Here is a 23,039-nt window from a genome sequence, read left to right on the forward strand (position 1 = left end):
CCTAAAATGTGTTATATTAAACATAATTTTTATGCCTCACTATGGCCGCTAGAGTTGATAACAAGATCTACCTCTTAGTCCCTAATCGAGTTATTTCATCCTTTATCAATCTCGTATAATAGAACGATGCACTAGTAGAATAGATTAGAAAAAGGAAGATAAATAGTCTAATTACAAACAGGCCGAATTACACCTAGGTTTTGCTAGTAATTCGTAGTCTATTCACCCTCTAATGACTAAGTATAGGCTATCTCTACTAAGGTAGAGTCCCTAATATAAGTAGCGCTAGATATTCTATTATCTAGCACCTTCCTCCAGATTGAAGACTCCAGTCGGATGGTAGAGTCTGAGTTCCACCAAGGCTAAGACCACAGGATCCTGTAGCCCGAACAAGCCAATTAGCGCCATTTGCCGCAACAAAGGCTTGACCTCCAGCTGGAACACAGCCAGTCCCCACAACAGCCTGGTTACTATTCAGGATGTTGGCGACGCAGTTGGCTGAAACAGAGGCGACGGAGAGGAGAACAGTGACGAGTATAGTGTTAATAGGCGTCATTTTCTAACAATAAATTAGTAGCGGTAATATAAATACTGCTACAGATCCGTTACTATGAATTAAGCTTTTGTCTGAAGCTAAGGTTCTAGTTGTTAAGTTAGTTATTACGTAAGAAATATAGACAGTGGGAAATACTATACCAAAGAGTTGCTGTAGTAATAGAGTTCAAGAAGATTGTAGGCTGGATGTGATGGTAGAAGGATTCCTGAGATAGAAGGCAGTTTATATAGATGAAGAATAGCTGTTTCTTTACTTGACTAAATAGAGACAACACTTCTAAAAGTAGTCTAGGCACTCGAACAGAGTAAGATAGAAAAGGGAATTCTTGTTATGGCCGCTGTGAATATACGTAAGCTCAGAGTAAAAAGTATTGAGTAGATAGATTAAAGTACAATAGAACATTCTTAGTGAAAAAGCAGCTGTATAAAAATTGGATTTGGTTATTCGAGTTCCTAAGCTGACATAAAATTTAAATGAATCCCTGCCAAAGTCAGCTCCTAGGAGCTGGTTCTTATAATAAGCTAGTACATTCTGGTAAATTCCCGTACTATCCGGCGTTCATCCCCTAATCTTGTAACGATGGTTACAACCTCACCAAGCATCAGACCCATCCCGGAGCCGGATCGGAGGAAGTATCAGCCGCCCTCTCATCAGCTATGCAGTCCTAGTCGGATCCGATTCGGATCCGACCAGGACAGGTATATATAGAGACACTCCCTGTAGCTAGCTCTGTAGACTTTTGATATCCTTTCGTACAAGGCCTATAGGTGTCTATTCGAATCAAGGCTCGTTTGATGTCCCACGCACTCCCACATGCCTCTGAGTGACACTACTGCCGATACCGATCCGAGTAGTCTTGCCTGCGCCGTTACAATTACCCGTGTTGGCATAACTTACCTAGTTATTGAATAATAATCGTTTAGAAAAGACAACCTTTTGGATTTGGACATTTTTTTGTCACCCCACTGTACTAGTATTATAGTACAATACTTCTACTACTAACTCACTTCTTCTTACATAGTATACCTATATCATATCACTTCCTAGAAAATTACACAACTAAATAAGCAAAAATAAATAAACAAAAACAAACAAACTCTCGTCTCTTTCTCTTTCTCCCTACCCCCTAGTCTCTTGAGTATCCATGCTACCTTAGCAAATTCTAATAATGCTTCTCTTCCCAGAACTCTCTATACAACTCCTGCCAAATCCCGTTACTCGCCCAACTATCCGCCCCTGTCTCCCATACTGGGTCGTCCCTAAGCTGCTCCTGCCACATACCCTTCATCTCATTTTGCCCTTCCTCTCCTCCTCTATCCCACTCCTCGTGTATCTTGTTAGCATCTTCGTAAATCTTACCTTCCTTCTCAGCTAGCTTAACCCTACAACCTTCCAACTCTGCTTGTACAGCTGCCGGGAGTAGCTTCATACACTCCTCTACTATCCGATCCTGGTTGTGGAACTCCGCGGCATGCATCGTCCACTCTCCCGCTTTTTGAAAATACCCATCGCACCCAGCTAATGGACAAGAGAAAGGGCTGTCCTTGATCCCCTCAAAATGCCACCGATCTAATGCCTCTACTACAACTGGCCATAACCCTAATTGTTCTAAGAAAATAAGCGATCCTCTATACTGGAACTCGTAAAAACGTCCAACTGGGCCTGAAAACTTCTTAGACGGCACAAGGACTGCCTTCCAGTCTTGCCCAACCCTGTTCTTCTCCCACAACCCGTCTGGACAGACTTGGTACACTGCTCTTTGCCACTTCTGCGTACATAGCCTGCTTGCGTCTATGCTAGCTGCAATATTGGCTTTCTCGGCAACAAACGCAGACGCTACAACTCTTGCCGGCGACAATTCCACCAGAAGCTGTACTCCCCTGGGAATGCAGTGCGTCTCTTTTCTATTCGATAGTGGCGTCCAAGTCCGATTAATAATCACATTTTTAGCCCTTGGACATCTCTTTTCAAAGATCTCCCAGAACCTTGCGATTTGATCTTGCCGAACCTCCACTGTTTCATCGCCTGACGGGCAGATAATATCATCTACCCCAAAGTCATAATCGATCTGGATGTTTTCCGCTTTAGCTACAAAGCCTAGATCGTTATGAGTATAGCCAGCGTAGCCCCCATTAAGGAGCCAATGTGCCTCAATAACAAAGTACACGCCTGGATAAGCCCAAAAGAGCTTACTAGCTTCTTTTCGGAGACTAGAAGACACTCTCATAAGTTGAAAGAGAGTAGAAGCAGAGCAAAAGGTAAGAACGCGAAGTTGAAGCTCCGCTGGTAGCGTATTGAATCGCAAAAGTTGCTGATTCTGGCACGAGGAATCAGTGACAGTGCTACTAGATTGGACGTAAAAACCGAACGGTGTTCTTTCTTCTCCATCTAATGTCATGTACACGTTGTGTCTTAGTGCGTTTGTCCAGGGCGGGTGCGCCAGTGTGGCGAGAAAATTGCAGATAAACTCCGGTAGCATAGCTGCGTGATAGCGTTGATAAAATAGGTAGGTGCTGCCCAGTAGTATATCTGATATCAGTCTTCTTCTTCTTCTTCTTCTTCCTGTTCGTTTAGTAGCTTTTGGCGTAGAGTTAGTGAAGTAGGCAGTGTTAGTTATCAGACACGCTAGTTGCGGCGTTAACGCTGAGTTTTTATCTGCTTTGTCTTGGCAAGACGCTAGACACCAGAATAGTTGTTAAAGCCGTAGCATTGCAGCAGTACCTGCAGGTTCTAAACCTACGTCGCCCCCTCTTGTCCTCTTATCTTAAATAGGCTAGTAACTTGCTATCTTTAACTCTATTTTCTTATTCACTCTTAACTTAGTAAAGTTTGTAGTATTAACTACTTGTAAAGATTATTTTATAAGAGTATATAACTACCAGTCATGGGCAATAAGTTTCACCTCGGTTAGCTCCACCGCCCCACCAATACCAATCTAATCTACTTTTTTGAATGCCAACCACCAACGCTACACCACGCCAATTCGGCCGTGAGCTATCTCAAAATGTGCGCCGTGGCCGAAATATGACAGTGGATGAACGTAATATTGCTATCGGGATGCTGCACGAGGGCGCAAGCTACAAAGATATAGCAGCGCGCTTCAACCGCGATCCATCCACCATTCGTCAGCTATACAATAAGCTCCACCAGACTGGATCAGTACAGGATAAACCTCGCTCTGGCCGTCCACAGATACTTTCACGTCACCAGCAGAAGCTAATATATCGTGCTGCACGAGCTGATCCAAAAATACTATACGAAGACCTTGCTAAAGTCGCTATCTTTGTGCACCTAGATGGTACCTCTTCGAAGCCTCCTAGCCGCCGAACATTATATACAGTCCTCAAACGTCGAAAATTAACTAAGCACCGCTGCAAAAAACGACCTAAGCTGACCCCTAAGCATGCTCGTGGGCGCTATAAATTCGCATGCCAGTATCGGAGTTTTCCTTGGCATCGGCGCACGGTCAAGTTCTCAGATGAGTGCTCAGTTCAGAAGGGATCTGGTGGCACACAAGAGTGGTGTTTTCGATATCCAGAAGAGAAATGGAAGCATAGGATGCTAACAGAGGCTCGTGCTAGCCAGGGCCCGCAGCAAATGGTGTGGGGGGCTATATGGGTGGATGAACGCGGCCGGGGGCGACGCAGTCCTCTCGTGATCATGGATAGGGATCCTAATGCTCCCCGCGGTGGCTATACCGGCCAAAGTTACATCCAAACCCTTGAAAGAGGTCTCCCACCTCACTGGCGGCCCTCGCAGCTTTTTATACATGATAACGCGCGCATACATACCGCTCATAGTGTACGCAACTTCCTCACCACCCACCAGATTATACCACTTAGCTGGCCAGCTTACTCACCAGATCTTAACCCTATTGAGCACCTCTGGTGGGTCCTTAAACGAAACATGCACCGATTCTATCTAGAATAAAATAATTACAGCCAAACTCAGGAACAGTGGGATGGTTTTTGTAGGGCTCTAAGAGAGTGCTGGCGTAGGATACCAAGCAGCCAAATCAAATCACTGATTAGGTCAATGCCTCGCCGCCTCCGCGCCTGCCGCCAAGCACGAGGCTGGCAAACTAAATACTAGTATACGAGAATCAATTCTATTTTTCAGATTTAAAAAATGCAGTTTTGGTGGAGTTATTGGTGGCGGGAGCACTGGCACTAACTTTTGGTGATGGTGGGGTTTCGGCTAGCGAGGCCGAACTTATGTCCTAGTACTGTAGCTAATGAGCGAGCTGCAGTTCAGGCCCCCACACTCACCTGCGTCTGCAGCGATCTCCACTAAACGTCAACAGCCCGTCTCAGCCCGCCTCAGCCCTGCTGCAGTGCTGCTCGTCGTCAGGCTGAGCGACTACTACACTGTCAAGCTCCTAGACCATGACTTCACCTTCAACACACTGCCGGTGAGACACTGCAGTCACTTTCGTCTCGACCCCCCGCAACGACCGCACATGGCGCGCCAGCTGCGCCGCGAAGACTATACGGTGGGATGGGTGTGCGCACTGCCCGTCGAGCTAGCGGTCGCGCAGGAGATGCTCGACGAGGAGCACGACACACCCCCGTACAACGCCCATGACACAAACCTCTACACCTGCGGACGCATCGGCGAGCACAATGTTGTCATCGCCTGCTTGCCTGAAGGCCAAACGGGCACCAACTCGGCTGCAGCAGTCGCAGCGCAGCTGAAGTCGACCTTCTCGTCGACACGGCTTGGGCTGATGGTGGGCATAGGCGGCGGCGTGCCGAGCGAGGAAGCAGACGTGCGACTTGGGGACGTGGTGGTGAGCAAGCCGCACAAGATGCACGGCGGAGTGGTGCAGTACGACTCGGGCAAGGCTACGCCGAGTGGGTTCGAGCGGACCGGAGCGCTTAACATACCACCGACGGTACTACTAAACGCGATTGCAAATCTGCGGGCTAAGCAGATGAGAGGGAGGGACAAGTTATTGGAGTATCTGTCAAAGCTCAACAGCTTGCCAGACTTCACGCGAGAAGCTGCAGGCCTAGACGCTCTTTACGACGCGACATACAACCACAAGGGAGGAGCGACATGCAAACAGTGCGATGTGAATTACTTAGTAGCTCGGGAGTCGCGGAGGCAAAATGTCATGGTGCACCACGGGACTATTGCGTCCGGTAACCAGGTGATGCGGAGCGCTGCCGAGAGAGATAGGGTCAGCGCAGAGCTCGGCGGGGTCTTATGCTTTGAGATGGAGGCAGCGGGACTAATGAACAGCTTCCCGTGTCTGGTCATCCGCGGCATCTGCGACTACGCGGACTCGCATAAGAATAAATGTTGGCAACCATATGCGGCAGCGACGGCGGCAGCGTACGCGAAAGAGGTACTGTCGGTGATACCGCCAGCGGAGGTGGCCAAGTCATGCACAGTGGAAGAGGCTACCCGATTCGCATACAGTTAGTGACGTTCTGTTCTCCAACTGCTACTTAGCTAGCTAGTACTGATGCCCTTACTCTCAAAGAACACACCTCTGAACGCCCCCTGAGTCCTGATGCTAAACGTAGGAGGACCGAAAAGTCAGAAGATTTAGAGATTAACGTCCCAAAGTGAGTCATGCATGCCATCTTGTTAGTTCCAATTGTAGTGCTCTACTAATAACTAAAGCTTCCAGAACTTCACTTTGGCAAACGGATCACAGATAAAGCGAGTGACTAGGAGTAAGACGTGCTACCAAGCTCCTTACCAGTAGAGTGTGAGCGCGCTAACAACGTTATAGTGCCTGCACAACTCTCGTCTCAGCAAAAAGGTGGGGAAACTTGGGTAAATAACACAATGGAATACTGACTTAGTTTAGATTGCCTTAGATCGCTTTCTTTCCCCGAGCAAGAGTACCGGTTCGATGACATCCATACCGCGGTAGATACCTGCGAATGGCTTTCTGAAGATGTAGGGTACCAAGCCTGGGCGAGAGGAACTTCAGGACTCTTCTGGATTAAAGGAGATCCTGGCACGGGCAAGTCTGTGCTTATGAAGCATAGCGTTAAGAGAATACGTGAGCGCAGTCCTAACGACCTTGTTATCTATTTCTTTTTCCATGGCCAAGGGACGCCCCTGCAGAAGACATTATTAGGGCTATTCCGTGCGCTGTTAGCCTCGATGCTCGAACACTTCCCAGAACACCTTACTCAGATGACTGCCAAATTTTCAGAGAAAGAGAAACGATACGGGGGACATACCGGAGGTGCATGGGAATGGACCGAGAGTGAACTTAAAGAAGTTTTGTCTAGTTTACTAACTAATGATACACACCTTCAGCGCATTGTCATCTTTATCGACGCACTAGACGAATGCGGAGAAGGCCCTGCAAAGAGCCTGTTAGCATATTTTCAAGACCTCACATACCAGACAAAAAGTGAACATGCGTACTTCAAAGTATGTCTCTCCTCCAGACACTACCCAATCCTTGCACTTGATACCATACCCTCGGTACAAGTGGAGAACATGAATGGTCAAGACGTGCAATGGTATGTTCAGAAGCAGTTGAGAAACATTAGGCCAGAGTCAAAGCGCAGGCAAATTGAGGCCGAGATTCTATCGAAATTCAATGGTGGATTTCAATGGGTGTTTCTTGTGACTAATACAATAGTCGAAAAGAATTTGGTTGGCATTAGAGCAGAGAAGCTCCTCGAAGAACTTGCCACCTGTCCGCAGACTCTTAGTAAAACGTACGAAGCAATTCTTAATGGGGTTCTACCAACCGACCAACATCAAATGACAAAGATCTTCCAGTGGGTCCTGTTCGCCGAAAGGCCCCTGTCTGCTCAAGAGCTTCGGGATGCGCTTGCTGCCGATAGAGACATGAGTCATAGGACCGTTTCTGATCTTCGAGCCTATGAAGGTTGGTCTGATACTTTAGCCGACTTCGAAAGATACGTCAAACATATCTCTAGAGGTCTGATCCGCTTCCAAAGCCGCGAGGTGTGGGAGCAATACGATCTCAATGGAGAAGACTCAGACCGTGAGGCTCAGCTTATACACCAATCAGTGGCCGACTTTCTAATACAGGAGGTTGTCAATATTTTTGGCCATCATCTACCCACAGCACTGTCATTGGCAGGTTCCAGTCACCTCCAGATATCGAGATCTTGTCTTCGATACATGACCTTGGAAGATATATTAGAGAGCGCTCATCTTTCGAGAGGTATCATTTCATCAAGGTTCCCGTTAGCACCGTACGCCGTACGATTTTTGTTTGCGCACATCAAGAAAATTGAAGAAGAAGGGATCCTCCAATCTGACCTCCTCTCTGCAATGCAATGGACGCCGAAATCTAAGATCATGTGCAAGCTTGCCACACTGTGGAGGGCTTTGGATCCAGACAGCATACACACGCCTCTGGGGTGGCCCTTCGTCGGGGCGACGGCTTTGCATGTCTTGGTGGCCTTTGGATCTATGAGCGCTGTCAATGTACTTCTAGAGTCAGGCTGCGAGGAGATGGAAATCAGGGACGCCGACGGAAACACACCACTGATGCTCGCCATCAGAGAGGGCCATCAGGATATTGCTTTAGTACTGCTAGATCGAATAGTCGAATGCGAAGGCCAACATAGACAGCATGATTCTGACGGCGAGCGCGGAGTTACACCCCTTTTAGTGGCACGTGCTGCGGGCATCAACGCGCAGAACAACGATGGTGACACAGTACTCGATATTGCTCTGGAGCAAAAAATGGATGGTGTCATCTTCACACTTATCGAAGCGGGTGCTAACCTAGAATACCTTGGACGAGAGACTGCGCTAGTGGCTTATGCTATCAGCAGCAGGAACACAAAACTTCTGTCAATATTGATTGAGAAGAAACTGAACCTTGATGGTACTGTGTTCTTCGCACTCAAAGACCGGCTGCCTCAGCGAGACCTTGTTTTGGAAGGCATCGTCTCTCAGCTACTTGGCGCTGGAGCTAACACAACTAGATCTGACCTAAATGATCGTTCAGAACCGGAACACCATGATGATGAAGAAAACGAGGACGATGGTTGGTATGATGACGATGCGCTGGGGTTGGCATCTAGGAGAGGTCTGACTAGCGTAGTCGAGATGCTTTTGGATCACGGTGCACCAGCGGCCTTACAGAATCGTTACGGTGAATGTCCGCTATTGCTCGCAACAATAAATGACCACGAAGATATTGTTCGGAAGTTGCTCCTGACAGCGCCATCATCAGTCGAGATGGAAAATCATGATGGTTATACAGCTTTGAGAATAGCACTCGAGGTTGATATGGCAGGGATCACAAAGCTTCTGCTCGAAGAGGGAAGATTTTCAGCTGGCAACTTACTCTTGGAAGAGTGCTTCGTGGATTCTGCCCAAAACGGAGCGACTGATATTCTTGAAATCATACTGCAGCGCGAGCTTGTAGATCCTGATTTGAAACACCACAATGGAAAAACACCACTGTTCTGGGTGGCACAGAACGGGCACGAGGCGGTAGTTAAGCAGCTGCTCGACACAGACAAGGTCGACGTCAATGCAAAAACTAGTAACGGTTGGACGCCGCTGTTGTGGGCGGCGCAGAACGGACATGAGGCGGTGGTTAAGCAGCTGCTCGATACAGGCAAAGTCGATCCGGATGCTAAGGACGAGAACGGATGGACGCCGCTAATATGGGCGATACAAAACGGACATGAAGCGGTGGTCAAGCAGCTACTTGATATAGGCAAAGCTGATCCTGATGCTAAGGACGAGAATGGATGGACGCCGCTATTCTGGGCGGTACAGAGCGGACATGAGATAGTAGTTAAGCAGCTGCTCGACAAAGGTAAAGTTGATCCTGATGCTAAGGACAAGAATGGATGGACGCCGCTAATATGGGCGATACAAAACGGACATGAAGCGGTGGTCAAGCAGCTACTTGATATAGGCAAAGCTGATCCTGATGCTAAGGACGAGAATGGATGGGCGCCGCTTTTCTGGGCGGCACAGAAAGGACACCAAGCTATAGCCAAGCAGCTGCTCGATACAGGCAAAGTCGATCCTAATGCTAAGGACAAGAATGGATTAACGCTGCTGTTGTTAGCGGCACAGGATGGACACGAGGCGATGGTTAAACAGCTGCTTGACATAGGCAAAGTCGATCCTAATGCTAAGGACAAGAATGGATGGACGCCACTATTATAGGTGACACAAAACGGACTCGAAGTAGTGTTTAAGCAGCTGCTCGACACAGAAAAAGTCGACGTAAATGCGAAAACTAGTGATGGTTAGATGTCGCTGTTGTTTGCAGCAAAGAGGCGAAATATAATTATGCTCCGTTCACCCTTTAACACAGGTAGAGCCAATGCTGATGCTCGTGGCCCCTACGAATATACACCACTCTGGTGGGCTGTTTCGAACGGGCATGTGGCAGTGGTTCAGCTGCTCCTTGACATTGATGGCATAGATGTCAATGCGAAAGACACAAACGGATCGACGCCGTTGTTGTGGGCTGTACAAAATAAATACCGGGGCATGGTCACATTACTGCTCGCGACAGGAAAGCTCGATTTGTCTATTGAAAACAGAGATCGATGGACACCTTTAGCGTGGGCAAAACAAAACAATCAAACCCCTATGGTGGAGCTACTACAAACATATCATCAAAGCTTCACGATTATATCGTAATGCAATATGCGCTCATCATGGCATACGAAACAGACGATCAGGCGAGAAAAGAGGTAAGTAAAGCTGCTGGAGGAATATGCAGACGACGATTGCAGGCGCACGTACTCAATGCTCTGCGCTTCTGATGGTGCTTCACAGAGCACCTTTAGACCCACGTCTTTACTAATAACTGGCCGAACCTAGCGTCGCGTTAGCCTTGGAGCACGCTCTTCCCATACTAGTCTCACCATTGCTGATCATAAGGAAGCAGCGTCTCCTAGAGCCGTCAGACGAGGGTCTAGAGGCGACAGGAAGCGGCAACCAAGGGTGGAGAAGTGAAAGAAAAAAAGATGTTAATCGAGGTGGAAAGAGCGGTATAGCGGCACGAGCAGCCAGGCTGAAATGCAAGGCTGAGACAAGGCTGGGCGTTGTGAGCGTTGGCTATCGTAGCGCTGCGTCGCACCGCCCTCACCTGCATTAAGCTGGTTGGCTTGCGCTGACTTGCGTGGCAGTAAGCTGTTATGATTGCAAGCTACAAATAGTTAGTTTGTGCTACTTATGGACACTATGGCTTCGGTCTTCTGAGATGCATTTATTGAGAAAAAATAAATTCCGATATTTATTAAGACTAGTAAGTAAAGCAGATAATCAAAATAGCAACCACGGGTACCCATTCTTAGCTCCACTCATTGACACCGCCACGCCCGCCTATCAATACCGTCACATAGCGTCAACACGAGCGACATGTTTGCGACACCGTAAAGTCTTATCCCTATCCCATTGGACACCTAGCGCTTTACCGTAAAACTAAAGAACTATACCTATCTACTCCTTGCTCTCCTTTGACTACACCCTCTCTGTAAACTCCCTCTACTAATTGGTTGGATGTCTGGCTTTTGAAGCCTCTTTAATGCGGACTATATCTTCTCGAAGCTACTACGTAGTCTAACTAAAGTTCTATCTCTATATATCTTTATAGATTTCTTTAGGTGGATGGTTAAAGAAAGCTATTATAAGGTTAAGAGACGTGGTAGCCTTGATTGGTAGTAGATAGAGTAAAGATGGGGACAAAAGCTACGAGAGGAAGTTCGATATTATGTTAAAAAGAGATCGAGTTCAAATGAATACCCAGTGGTGATGAGATGGGTAGGACGGACGGGAGACGATATGGCGAATTTATAGGTATTAGAGCGCTTTGCTACACTATGTGGCCAGTGTCCTTATTATACCTATAGTTCGTTGTGCTGCTGTCTTATCGTAACCATAGTTCGCTGTTCTACTACCTTCGTCGCGACCGTAATTTAGTTGTCGTACCTAATAGAGGTGTGCCTAATAGGCATATACTCGGTAAGAGGTTTTTAGTAGTAGTATTAAATTATTTCCTAAGGTTCAAAATAGAGTCTTACTAACAATCACCTAAATGCTTTTACAATAACTAAAGTACTAAGCTGTACATAAGCAGATAGAACAGCCTCTAGCTATAGTTTTATATAACTAACGGCTGATGCAGGACTATAATGCAATAATAACAATAAGCATAGAACTATACAAACTCTGCAGGGTTAAAGTCTGTAAAGTCGCTATGAAATCTAGCATTAAGGTCCTAATTAACTTCAATCCTACGAGGGATTAAGAATAGGAACTCTTTCTGTTAGTTAGAACAATTATACTTATTAGAAGCCCAGTCTCCTGTTTCAAAGCTATGGTAATAAACGCTTAGATATGGCTTGTTCTTTCGGTAAGAAAATGAAATACTTGCATGAACATAATTCATGTGATCATGCTCTTCATTTGGACTGTATATTTTATGATCTGTTAGTAATTTGTGGCACTATAATATTTAGAAGTTTAAGAGAAAAACGGCACACTTACTAATACGCTTTCAAGCTGTTCTTGTACTTCTTAGCCATCTCAGTCCAGCCGTGTCGTTGGAAGAAGATCGTTAGCGCATCAGCGATGGCCATGTCATTCATTCCAAAGACCCAAAAGTATATCTGTGGCATGGGAACAGCGTGATCTGGGTGGAGAGTGTAATTTGCCATAGTTGGCAATAATTCGTTCGACGAACTACCCAAAGGCTGATATCCCTTAGGGTATTTTCGTACACCCTCTGGAATCTTGAGAAGCTCCCAAAGCTCCTGAATTAGATCCAAACCAGCTAGAGTTGTTGGATCAGCGCGGCGACCACCGAGCGTCCACATGTCACTAATAGCAGCCAAAGAGACAACTTGCTCTGAAACGTAAATCTTGATCCGTGACTTAGTTGGCTTCAAAAGATCGCACGATAGCAGCCGCGGGAACAAATTTCCATCAGGCGCACGAGAGTCAATGTACTCCTCCAGCATGTCTAGTCCAGCGGCTATGTTGGCTTGGCGCTTTGCCAACATGCGGACAGAGCCGAACATCAGCTCGTTGACTGACTTTCCGGTAACGAGTGCTTTTAGTGCGGCGTAGAAGTAGACCTTGACTTTAAATTTGTCGCCTTTGAGGTCCAAGGCCAATATGTTCTGCGACATAATATCTGTGGGTGCCAGATGTTTGTCGCGTAGAAGATTAGACTCGGTTTCGTTGAGGGTCAACTCGTTTTTGAAGTAGCGAAAGTATTCAGTATCTATTGTGGGGTCCAAGGAGACGAGTCCTTTAATGGCGTCCCAAACAGCATGAGTATTGAAAGGGTCGGCAGTAGTGCCTGTCAGATTGTTGATAGGCTCAAATGAATATTTGACAGCCGAATCATTGCAGTTTAGACCGGGTTCAATAGGCGATCCATAGGTGTTGATAATGCTCATCCATCGATCATGGCTATTTGTAGGATAGACCCCTAGGAATGGAATCACATACTTTAAAAATATGTGAAGTTGTTTGTACTGGCTGCTTGCGTCATAATTGGCCGTATTGAGCATCTCAGCAATCATTGGGCCCACGCTGTGCCACCAGAGACGCTGATCTTCGTTGCATGTGTGTGCCAGTTTGCTCAATTTTTCAAAAATTTGATGATGTGACGCATTCTCAACCTGCAGATCGAGTGGAGCCATTGTATGGAGGTTTAAGATATCAAGGGGTAAAGGACTTAGCGGGCAAGTAATAATCCAGATTGAATAAACAATCAAATTCTCCTTCTTGTTTTACCGTGATATCTCGGCTTCTTATACTTCTAGCCTTTCCAGATATTCTACATCTCCCGCTCTCTCGGCCCTACTCTCTTACTTGTTGTTAGGATCTTAATCCTAATGAAGTATCCGGCACAAAAGATAGCCGAGCCCGAGTGCAGGCTTACTAAACGGGTATCTCCCGATGTACTTGACGGTGCGAACAAGTATAGCATACGAAGGGAGCAAGTAAAGCGATCTCGGCGAGACTCATCTCCGAAGCTGCATCCGCATATCAGCTTACCATTTCCTCTACTCACAGCGATACAATCTGCGGTATACCATGACCCACTTCCCCGACGTGCCATGCAGGGGTTTTGGTACTATGAACAATTAGATTGGGTCGGCGCAAAGTCTATACAGGTATGGGTTCATGGTACGGCTTAGCGATCCCATGGTAAGCTGACATGCCGCCTGCTCCGAAGCTCCCCTGCGCCCGCCTCTGAAGTGGCTCTTGCTACGTGAAGTTTGGAAAATGCATACAGCGAGGTTCTGGCAACGTTTCTCTCGAAACATTAAAAGGAAAACAGGCTACTATAATGAGAAATCGCACTAACACCCAAATTAGCCCATATTCGGTGTCTTAGAAGGAAGATTGCAGTCTATAGCTGCCATTGAGTGCCTAGAAACCACTAAGTACGTATACAAGGATCTCCCATCAAAACAAGCGGGTATACAGTTTCATAGAGAACTTACAACCTGTCTTGTGATGACTTTGCAACATAGTGCATACCGCCAAACACCTAAATTCACAATTCTAACTCTTCTTGCTATACTATCAGGATCTAACTTATTTAACATATTGTGCAGCGCAGATTTCCTAGCAAGAGAAGGCTAAATGATAAACGAAGCAGACAGTGTATATATTCCAATCATCTATGCGCAAAAAACTGCGCTCAGCTACTGGCACTTTCTTATTAAGACTTGTCCGAAAGTTCTCGTTGACAGGTGACAATTTTGAACGACTCTAAGAATAGAAATGTAATAGTAGATCAAACCACATCGAAAACATCTAGTGCTTAAACTTCTTATAATCTCCATACATTCTAGTCGGCAATTGCCCTTTGTAGTTTGTTCCGCTAGGGCAGTTGTTGCGCTACGGGTGGATGCACATTACTAATATGTATAATCCCCGATAGACTAGTACTCGAGTTTAGGGCCCCTGCGCTAAGCAGTTTCGAATTCTCCTTTAGGCAATCGCCGCTCGGTGGTGAAGTCCGGTAATGCTAGCTAGTACTTTCTGTTAAAGCTCTAACTAACAACAGCCTATAAACGTAGCCGCGATATGGAGCTATCGAACAGGCCCTTAGCCGGCAATTTGGAAGTGGCAAGGAATAAGGGGGACTTGGGGTAGGGCATCCTCGCAGGACATTAGCACCCAATCAGATTATACAGGGACCTCGGGCACTTTTCAATAATCTTTGGAAGTTTAGTGAAATAAGTATAAATAAACACTGTCTTCACGTTGCCCGGTCGCATTAGGATATTTGACGAAGATTTTACGACTGAACAGTCTCTGTTATCAGTATTGACTTAATTTATCTTATTACAATTATTACCTTACCTCCCGTCTGGCGCTTCTTCAGTTATGGCTCTACCTGAAGTCACAAATGCTATCGATGGCTCAACCATATCCCTTTCAGAGCTTGAGGAGATACAAAAACGATATAAAAATGAACGCGAAAAGCGACTTCGTGCCGATGGCCGGGCACAATTCGTCGATTTTACAACAATGGACAAATTTGCAAAGGCTATCCATAATGCGTGGCCAGATCCAGTGTATGACAACATGACGCCTGGCATTAAAGATGGCTCACGATGCGAGTTTCTATTTGTTGGAGCCGGGTACGGGGCTCTTACTTCTGCAGTCCGATTGTTGGACGCTGGGGTGGCTGCCGAGGATATTAGATTTGTGGATACGGCTGGGGGATTTGGCGGGACCTGGTGGCTGAACCGTTATCCCGGACTCATGTGCGATGTTGAGAGCTACATGTATATGCCGTTGCTTGAGGAAACAGGCTATATGCCCAAACATAAGTACTCCTACGGCCCCGAACTGCGAGCACAAGCAGAAAGGATCGCAAAAAAATGGGGACTTTTCAAGAATGCCTTGTTCCGCGTTAAGGTTATGTCTATGACCTTTGATGAGGAGAAAGGCGAGTGGGCTACTAAACTTCAAAGTCTTAGAGCCGGCGAAGAGGCTAAGCAAATCACAGTCCGCTCTAGGTTTGCTTTCCTAGCCACTGGGGTGCAAAATTGGCCCAAAATCCCTGGGGTATCTGGTGTCAACAGCTACAAGGGCCATATGTTTCACACCGCCGTCTGGGATTACGAATACACAGGAGGCTCAGAGCAGGATCCGCACCTGACTAATCTCAAAGACAAGAAAGTAGGCATTATTGGCACTGGTGCTACAGCTATCCAGGCAGTACCCGAGCTAGCGAAATGGGCGAATAAACTCTACGTCTTTCAGCGTACCCCGTCTGCAGTAGACACCAGAGGGCAGCGTGCAACAGATCCAGAGTGGTGGAAAACGTATAGTTCTAAACATGGGTGGCAGAAAGAGAGGAGGTTGAATCACGGCAAGTTTACTCACGATGAGTATCCTCGACCGGTTGTGGATTTGGTTAATGACGAGTGGTCCACATTTCCAAGCTACTCAGGGCTTATTGGTGGTCCTAATGCGCCTATGTCGCCAGAAGAGATTCCAAAATATGTGGAAAAGCTTCAAAAGATGGATCTCGTCCGCCAAAAGCGATTGCGTGCCCGTGTCGATGAGGTTATCAAAGACAAAACCACCGCAGAAGCACTGAAGGCATGGTACTCAGGTTGGTGTAAGCGCCCATGCTTCCACGATGACTATCTTCCCAGCTTCAACAAGGATAATGTGACCCTGGTGAATACGGATGGAAGAGGCATTGAAAAACTCACCGAAAAGGGCATTGTTGCGAACGGTGAAGAATATGATCTCGACCTCATCATCTGGAGCACTGGTTATGAGCTTTACCTCCAAGAAAGTCCAGGCAAAAAAGCACGTATCGACATCACCGGTCGAAACGGCCGCAGTTTAGATCAAAAGTGGGCTGACGGGATTTCTACATTATATGGGGTCCAGAGCAATGGCTTTCCTAACTTGTTCTGGCTGGGTTTCGCACAAACTGGGGTGACTTCAAATCAAACCTTTGTGGTGGATGAGTTGAGCCAGCTTATATCTCGTCTCTTCAAAGCGATGATCAATAAGGTTCAAGACGAAAAGCAGTCTCAGGAATCTTCCAACAAATATCCGTTCGTCGTCGAGCCAACTGTTGATGCGGAAGAGGCTTGGACTAAGGAAGTTCTGTCCCGTTCGGGTGCTCTAGCGACTCTCTCCCACTGCCCTCCCAGTTATTTTAACGCTGAGGGAAAGGTTTCCGGAATTGCTCAGATGGATGAAGCAACAAAAATGAAAGCCGCTCGGGGTTCAACTTGGGGCACTGGGTTCAATGAATGGCTTGAGACTATCGATAAGTGGACTGCAAGAGATATTTTGTCAGGTTTCGATTTCAAGGTTCCTAGGTTATGAGTTGAAATATGTCTTAGTGATTGTCTTCGCTCTAGCAAATGGGTTATTATTATTATTATTATCATTCTATTGTAATCTATGTAGCTCGAGGCCATGTAAGACTTTGCCCATGGGCTGTTCTATCTGCTTATTTACAATTTGGGAGTTTACAGTGTATAGTGTACTTATAGCACTTCGGCCTTTATCTAGCTAAGCTATTACTAACTTTCTAGATGCTTATTATTAAGGAGCCGTTTAGTAACACGGAGAGTTGTAGAGTAGCTACGCTGCCATCCAGCGGGCTCTCTTAGGTAGTAGGAAATATTACTAATAAAGCAAATTTGTTCTTCTTTTCTTTTTTTCTTGTTAGTTAGTTATACTTTATATTAAAGCGAATCTGTAAACCCATAGCACTAGGGAATCTTAAGCAAAACCACACGGCCAGATGCAAGCCCCAGACAAGCTACTCCCTCGTGTACTGCGGTCGAGCTTGATCGATACTCTGGCGGAAGCCATAGGAAGCGTTGTTAGTTATGCAATATCCACTGGTTCTGTACTAGAACGTAAGAGGACTGCGGCCTCGGCCTCAAGAGCGATGTGCTAACTAGGGCTTGGGGCAAAGCAATATCGCCTTGGTTCGTATGCAGTACCTGGCTATCTGACGAAAAGTTGATACTCGAAGTGTGCTCGGAAGGGCTATCTAGCGTGCTGCGACACGTCCCTGTCGACGCCTCCCACAGCCGTACTGTTTTGTCTCTAGATGCAGATGCGACTAGCTGTCCGTCTAGTGAGAAGGCCACCGCGCTGATATACGAAGAATGGCCCTCGAGCATGCTGCGACACGTCCCTGTTGCCGTCTCCCACAGCCGCACTGTCATGTCGCTAGATCCCGACGCGACTAGCTGTCCGTCTGGTGAGAAGGCCACCGCGGTGATTGCCCAATAATGGCCCTCGAGCGTGCTGCTGCACGTCCCTGTTGCTGCCTCCCACAGCCGTACAGTTTTGTCGTCAGACGCTGATGCGACTAGCTGTCCGTCTGGTGAGAAGGCTATCGCGCTGATATGGTCAGAATGGCCCTTCAGCGTGCTGCAACACGTCCCTGTTGCCGTCTCCCACAGCCGCACTGTCTTATCGCCAGATCCCGACGCGACTAGCTGCCTGTCGGGTGAGAAGGCTACCGCCCTGACATAATCAGAATGGCCCTCGAGCGTGCTGCGACACGTCCCTGTCGCCGCCTCCCACAGCCGCACAGTCATGTCTCTAGATCCTGACGCGACTAGCTGTCCGTCTGGCGAGAAGGCTATCGCGCTGATTTCCTGAGAATGACCCTCGAGCGCGCTGCGACACGTCTCTGTCGCCCCCTCCCACAGCCATACTGTCTTGTCGCTAGATCCCGACGCGACTAGCTGCCCGTCTGGCGAGAAAGCCACCGCCCTAACATAGTCAGAATGGACCTCGAGTATGCTGCAACATGTCCCTGTCGCCGTCTCCCACAGCCGCACTGTCTTATCGCTAGATGCAGACGCGACTAGCTGTCCGTCTGGCGAGAAGGTCACCACCCTAACATAGTCAGAATGGCCCTCGAGCGTGCTGCGGCGCGTCCCTGTTGCCACCTCCCATAGCCGTACTGTCTTGTCGCCAGATCCCGACGCGACTAGCTGTCCGTCTGGTGAGAAAGCTATCGCGTTAACATAGTCAGAATGGCCCTCGAGTGTGCTGCGACACGTCCCTGTCGCCGTCTCCCACAGCCGTACTGTCTTGTCTCTAGATATCCACGCGACTAGCTGTCCATCTGGTGAGAAGGTTATCGCGCTGACGTAGTTAAAATGGCCCTCGAGCGTGCTGCGACACGTCCCAGTTACTACCTCCCACAGCCGTACTGTCTTGTCTCTAGATACCGACGCGACTAGCTGCCCGTCTGGCGAGAAGGCTATCGCGCTGATTTCCTGAGAATGGCCCTCGAGCGTGCTGCGACATATCCCTGTTGCCGTCTCCCACAGCCGTACTGTCTTGTCGCTAGATCCCGACGCGACTAGCTGTCCGTCTGGTGAGAAGGCTATCGCGCTGATTTCCTGAGAATGGCCCTCGAGCGTGCTGCGACATATCCCTGTTGCCGTCTCCCACAGCCGTACAGTCTTGTCGCCAGATGCCGTCTCCAACAGCCGTACTGTCTTGCCGCCAGATGACGCGACTACCTGTCCATCTGGTGAGAAGGCCACTGCGCTGACATAGTCAGAATGGCCCTCGAGTGTGCTGCGACACGTCCCTGTTGCTGTCTCCCACAGCCGTACTGTCTTGTCTCTAGATCCCGACGCGACTAGCTGCCCGTCCGACGAGAAGGCTATCGCGCTAATATAGTCAGAATGGCCCTCGAGCGTGCTGCGACAACCGTCCCAATCTGCTTCTTTCTTAGATAGCATCTTGACCTTTTCTGGCACTTGGCCTACAAATGTTTGTCGTATCACGCTCTTCTCTGGTGCGAATGTTAGTGCCGAGCAATAGATCTGCAACGGCGCATCTATAAGCATAGATTGGAACCGCAGCACAAACCGCTTAGCGTCGTGAAGAAAGCTTAAAACTAGCTTTGCAGAGGGCTACGTTGTACGTTAGTAGAGTAAGAGAAATGTATTTTGTAAAGATCTTACGCTAGTGAGCGCCTGAAGACTGTCGAGCAAGGTAACGCATCTGCTCGATTCTCTTATAAGGCTCATAGCTTCAAGCCAATGAAGAAGGTGCTTCTGTAGAAAAAGATGCGTCGCGTCCCCGTCAACGATGCCTTGCCCACTCTGCTTGAGATGGTCAACCCAGTAGCGACACGCATATTGTAGATCAGGTGGCAGCCTAGTAGCAACTACCTGCTCATCTACCTCGCTTCTTAGCACTCCAGTGCCTGGAAGGCCGCACATGTCCTGATGAAGACCGCCAGATCCAGACATAAGCTTGAGGCAGCAAGATGCAAGCTTTTGGTGGGTCCTTTTATCATCTACCCAGAACGGACTTTTTTCTTGCTTTTGGGGGTCGACGAGGAACTCGCGAAAGGACAAGTGCAAAAGGCGAATAGGCGCATCCTTTTTATTAGGAACACTAAGAACAGAATGTAGAGAGTCAAGTCGACACTGAATCTCTTCTTGTGATACTTGCAGTAGGCGGGCAAGCGAGATAGCAGCGAGCGGACTTTCGAGAACAACAATACTACCAACAACCTCTTGGAAAGCCTGAAGCCATATCTCCCTCTCATCTTCCTCCTGCTCACTAAGCAGCTGATCGAGCACAGGGAGATACGTCCGATCGAGCTGCGAAAAGGTTGGCTTCTGATACTGCAGGACCTTATTTAAAAAAACCATAGGATTGCTTCCTTTACTACCAACATACCGACATACGGTAGCAGCGTAGATAAACAGTGGCACAGCCAGTTCAACTAGCGCGAGGATCTGTTGTGGCGCTGGCCAGTCTGAGGCCAGCATGCGTTCTTTTCGTATTATACTAAGCTCATGCTCTAAGAACAGACGGATGTCATGTTTAATCGTGTTCCTTGGTACTTCGTGGAGCACTAGGTCTTGGTATGTGCCGTTCGGCATGTCCTTAAAGCCTAAGCGGATATGAAGCTCTGGCCGACTAGTGACCATAATCCGTAGCGGCACTGGGCGAATATCTTTCGTCCGAGCGAGCAGCTGAAGGATCGCCCGAACGTCTGCTTCTCGTTCACATTCGTCTAAGGCGTCGATCACGATAACTCGCGCCAAGGCCCGCGAGCGAGTCTGCTTTACCCCCAGAAGTGGCTGTAGAATAAGCTTCTCAAACTGATCTTTTAGAGCTTTGTGTGAGATAGCCGAGTCCTCGTCGAGCGTCTCCTTGATGCCTGGTAGCATGCCTGGCTCGCAGGCGACTAGATCCGTGGCAATGGTGGCAAAGAACCGTGAGGTATTGCCGCGCTCACCCTCGCCTTTCTTGAAGAAGAAGCTGGCTCCAAGTTGCCCTCGACTAGCGAACGACTGAGCGACCGTCCGCGCAATTGTTGACTTTCCCGTGCCCGCCATGCCGCTTAGCCAGAATATGGACTTGCCATCTTTGTTGTTCACCCATGTTGTGATCTCATCTAGCAGCTCGGTGCGGGTGTTTGGCAGGCATCGTGCGTTGTGCTCTTCGTTGTGGGAATTGAAGGAGGCGCCTATCGCGACAGGTAGTTTGGCCAGATCCAGCTTCTGGTCTATGCTGAAAACAGCGACGCTATATAGTTAGTGAGAAGCTGGGTCTGCGTACAGCAGATCTGGCTATAGAAGCTTACATCTGATCGACCTGCAGCGCCAAGCTGAATGTCTGCTCGTATCTTTCTAGGTTTAAAACAATCTTGTTCACCTGCTTGCTCGTGAACGGCCATTTAAGCGCACGGAAGCCGAACCGGCTCATAGTCTTGCGAGACTTTCCTGGATCTAGCTTTGCTTCTAGGCTCTTTAGCTCCTCTCGGCATTGTTCGAGCGCGCTAAATAGGCCCTGAGTGGTAGAGAGTCGCGCCTTGTCCTGGCTGCCGAGGAATTGTATGATCTTCTCCAGAATGTGGGTGATGTCGCCAACTTTTCTCTGCACATGTTCGATATCACCCTTCGCATCCTTGACAGCTGTGGAGTACTGGAAGCATAGCGAGACGATCTTGGTGGATATGTCGATTACCGCAATGACGCTTGCTGCGCCCGAAAGGCCGTCCATGATGCGAGGTCTGCGACCGCGATGAAGTTGACTGATCGATCGCGCCTCGCGTCGCTGTAGGTTAATGGAGCTTCCAGGCCGCTGCCAGGCTGAGGGTAGTGCTGCGATCCATTGTCAGCTGCACAAGGCTGAGAGAGCTGATACAGCTAAGCGCTGCTGCATTACAAACGGCGCTGCGCAGCTACAAGTCCTTTAGCCACAGCTAATAAATTAGTTAGTTACACCAAAGATGATTATGTGAGACGTGCGGGGTCGCCCAGCCGTAGCCGAAGTAACGATTCGCGTGCCGACCCCGCATAGCTTTAGGCATTACAACAGGCGCGAGGCTGATTATGGCTTACCGCGCTAACAAGAGGTTATTAAGGCTAGGTAATTACTGACCTTCTATACATGCAATAGATCGTACAACGCTTTACTACTTCACGTATCTACATGTGGTGCTTCAAAAAGTCTACTAGAACACACGATAGTAACTACTGTTAACAGCAGATACTTGGTCTCATCATTTCGTGCCAGGTTCTCTCTTACTAGTTACTATAGAACTTGCACGTGTAAACGGCTGCTGGCTGTGCGTTACAACAGCATAAACCCAAGCTTTGATACGGCGATTAGTTGACTGCTCGCGCTATGCTATGTACGGAAGGTGGGGCTGTTTAAAATTGTTGCGGAGCTGCGTGTAATGGTGTAATGGGACACTTTTTTTTCCGGACACCCGGCATGCTCACACGATGTATGTAAATTGGTCAGTCCAGTGTCCATCTATTCTCTAGCACTTGCCCTCTTACTGTATCCCTATCCAACATTATAGAACGCGTTGCCAACTGTGCTGTTGCTCTTTTTCTTAGTGCTGTCGACCAACCCTCTCTAAGAACCCCCTGCTCGTTTGCGGCTACGTACAGTCGCCAAGAGCTCGGCGGGTCAAAAAGTGAGCTGAGAAGGCGAAGATGAAGACTGCCGTCTTAGAAAGTCAATTTAAGGCATAGAGTGTGCAGTCCGGCAATTTCTCCGCGCGGACGGCACCGAACACCAACTTTGTGATTTTATGGTACCCTTCAAAACAATTAAATTTTTGTTAGAAATCACTCCTAAAGCGCCTAATAAGGCAACTCACAACTCATATCGGGCCCAGCCCTCCCTCTGACAGAGAGATGGCGGTGCCAGGTACCCCAGGGCAGACACTTCGACCTCCAGAAGTGACACACACGCGCCCTGAGGACCCAAATACCCCTAGCCTAGCTAACCTACGCACTACAAAAAGACACAGGCAAGCCGAAGCAGCGCCTATACCTATATCGTTCGGTGGTAGTGCTAACAAGAGACAACTGGTGACGGGCGCGGTTACGGAGAAGATCACGGCAGCCCAAGAGGCCGCCAAAACTAGACACAGCATCATCACAGCTATCGCGAACGCGATTGATCATTGCCTAGAGAACTTCACTAGCATAGCGGAGCGCCTGGTCGCAACAAGAACTACAGCAACGTG

The 23,039-nt window shown here is 48.1% G+C and overlaps 6 protein-coding genes across 6 annotated transcripts; 3 read left to right on the plus strand and 3 right to left on the minus strand.

The window, feature by feature from the left end:
* Positions 1-1,665: 1,665 nt before the first annotated feature.
* On the minus strand, positions 1,666-2,025 carry COCSADRAFT_42054 (uncharacterized protein). The gene has a single exon (XM_007707876.1). The coding sequence runs from the start codon at positions 1,983-1,985 to the stop codon at positions 1,719-1,721; it is 267 nt and encodes an 88-aa protein (XP_007706066.1). The 5' UTR covers positions 1,986-2,025; the 3' UTR covers positions 1,666-1,718.
* Positions 2,026-4,845: 2,820 nt separating this feature from the next.
* COCSADRAFT_155026 (uncharacterized protein) lies at positions 4,846-8,285 on the plus strand (the record flags this gene model as incomplete). Its single annotated transcript, XM_007707880.1, has 5 exons — positions 4,846-5,979; positions 6,045-6,129; positions 6,188-6,240; positions 6,300-6,329; positions 6,378-8,285. Coding segments are annotated over exons 1-5 (3,039 nt in total), but the record flags the coding sequence as incomplete, so codon positions are not given.
* A 1,058-nt stretch (positions 8,286-9,343) lies between these two features.
* COCSADRAFT_104334 (uncharacterized protein) lies at positions 9,344-9,700 on the plus strand (the record flags this gene model as incomplete). Its single annotated transcript, XM_007707881.1, has 1 exon — positions 9,344-9,700. A coding segment is annotated over one exon (357 nt), but the record flags the coding sequence as incomplete, so codon positions are not given.
* Positions 9,701-11,522: 1,822 nt separating this feature from the next.
* On the minus strand, positions 11,523-13,249 carry COCSADRAFT_185949 (uncharacterized protein). The gene is made up of 2 exons (XM_007707882.1): positions 12,035-13,249; positions 11,523-11,958 (listed from the first exon to the last, which is right to left on the minus strand). Exons 1-2 carry the CDS (start codon positions 13,195-13,197, stop codon positions 11,814-11,816), a joined length of 1,308 nt encoding a protein of 435 aa, XP_007706072.1. The 5' UTR covers positions 13,198-13,249; the 3' UTR covers positions 11,523-11,813.
* A 1,553-nt stretch (positions 13,250-14,802) lies between these two features.
* Positions 14,803-17,115, plus strand: COCSADRAFT_42058 (uncharacterized protein). Its single transcript, XM_007707877.1, has one exon. The coding sequence runs from the start codon at positions 14,900-14,902 to the stop codon at positions 16,871-16,873; it is 1,974 nt and encodes a 657-aa protein (XP_007706067.1). The 5' UTR covers positions 14,803-14,899; the 3' UTR covers positions 16,874-17,115.
* On the minus strand, positions 17,086-21,719 carry COCSADRAFT_351273 (uncharacterized protein). The gene is made up of 3 exons (XM_007707883.1): positions 21,138-21,719; positions 19,498-21,079; positions 17,086-19,446 (listed from the first exon to the last, which is right to left on the minus strand). Exons 1-3 carry the CDS (start codon positions 21,554-21,556, stop codon positions 17,380-17,382), a joined length of 4,068 nt encoding a protein of 1,355 aa, XP_007706073.1. The 5' UTR covers positions 21,557-21,719; the 3' UTR covers positions 17,086-17,379.
* Positions 21,720-23,039: the final 1,320 nt, after the last annotated feature.

Source organism: Bipolaris sorokiniana (assembly GCF_000338995.1).
Source record: "Bipolaris sorokiniana ND90Pr unplaced genomic scaffold COCSAscaffold_24, whole genome shotgun sequence".
NCBI lineage: Eukaryota > Fungi > Ascomycota > Dothideomycetes > Pleosporales > Pleosporaceae > Bipolaris > Bipolaris sorokiniana.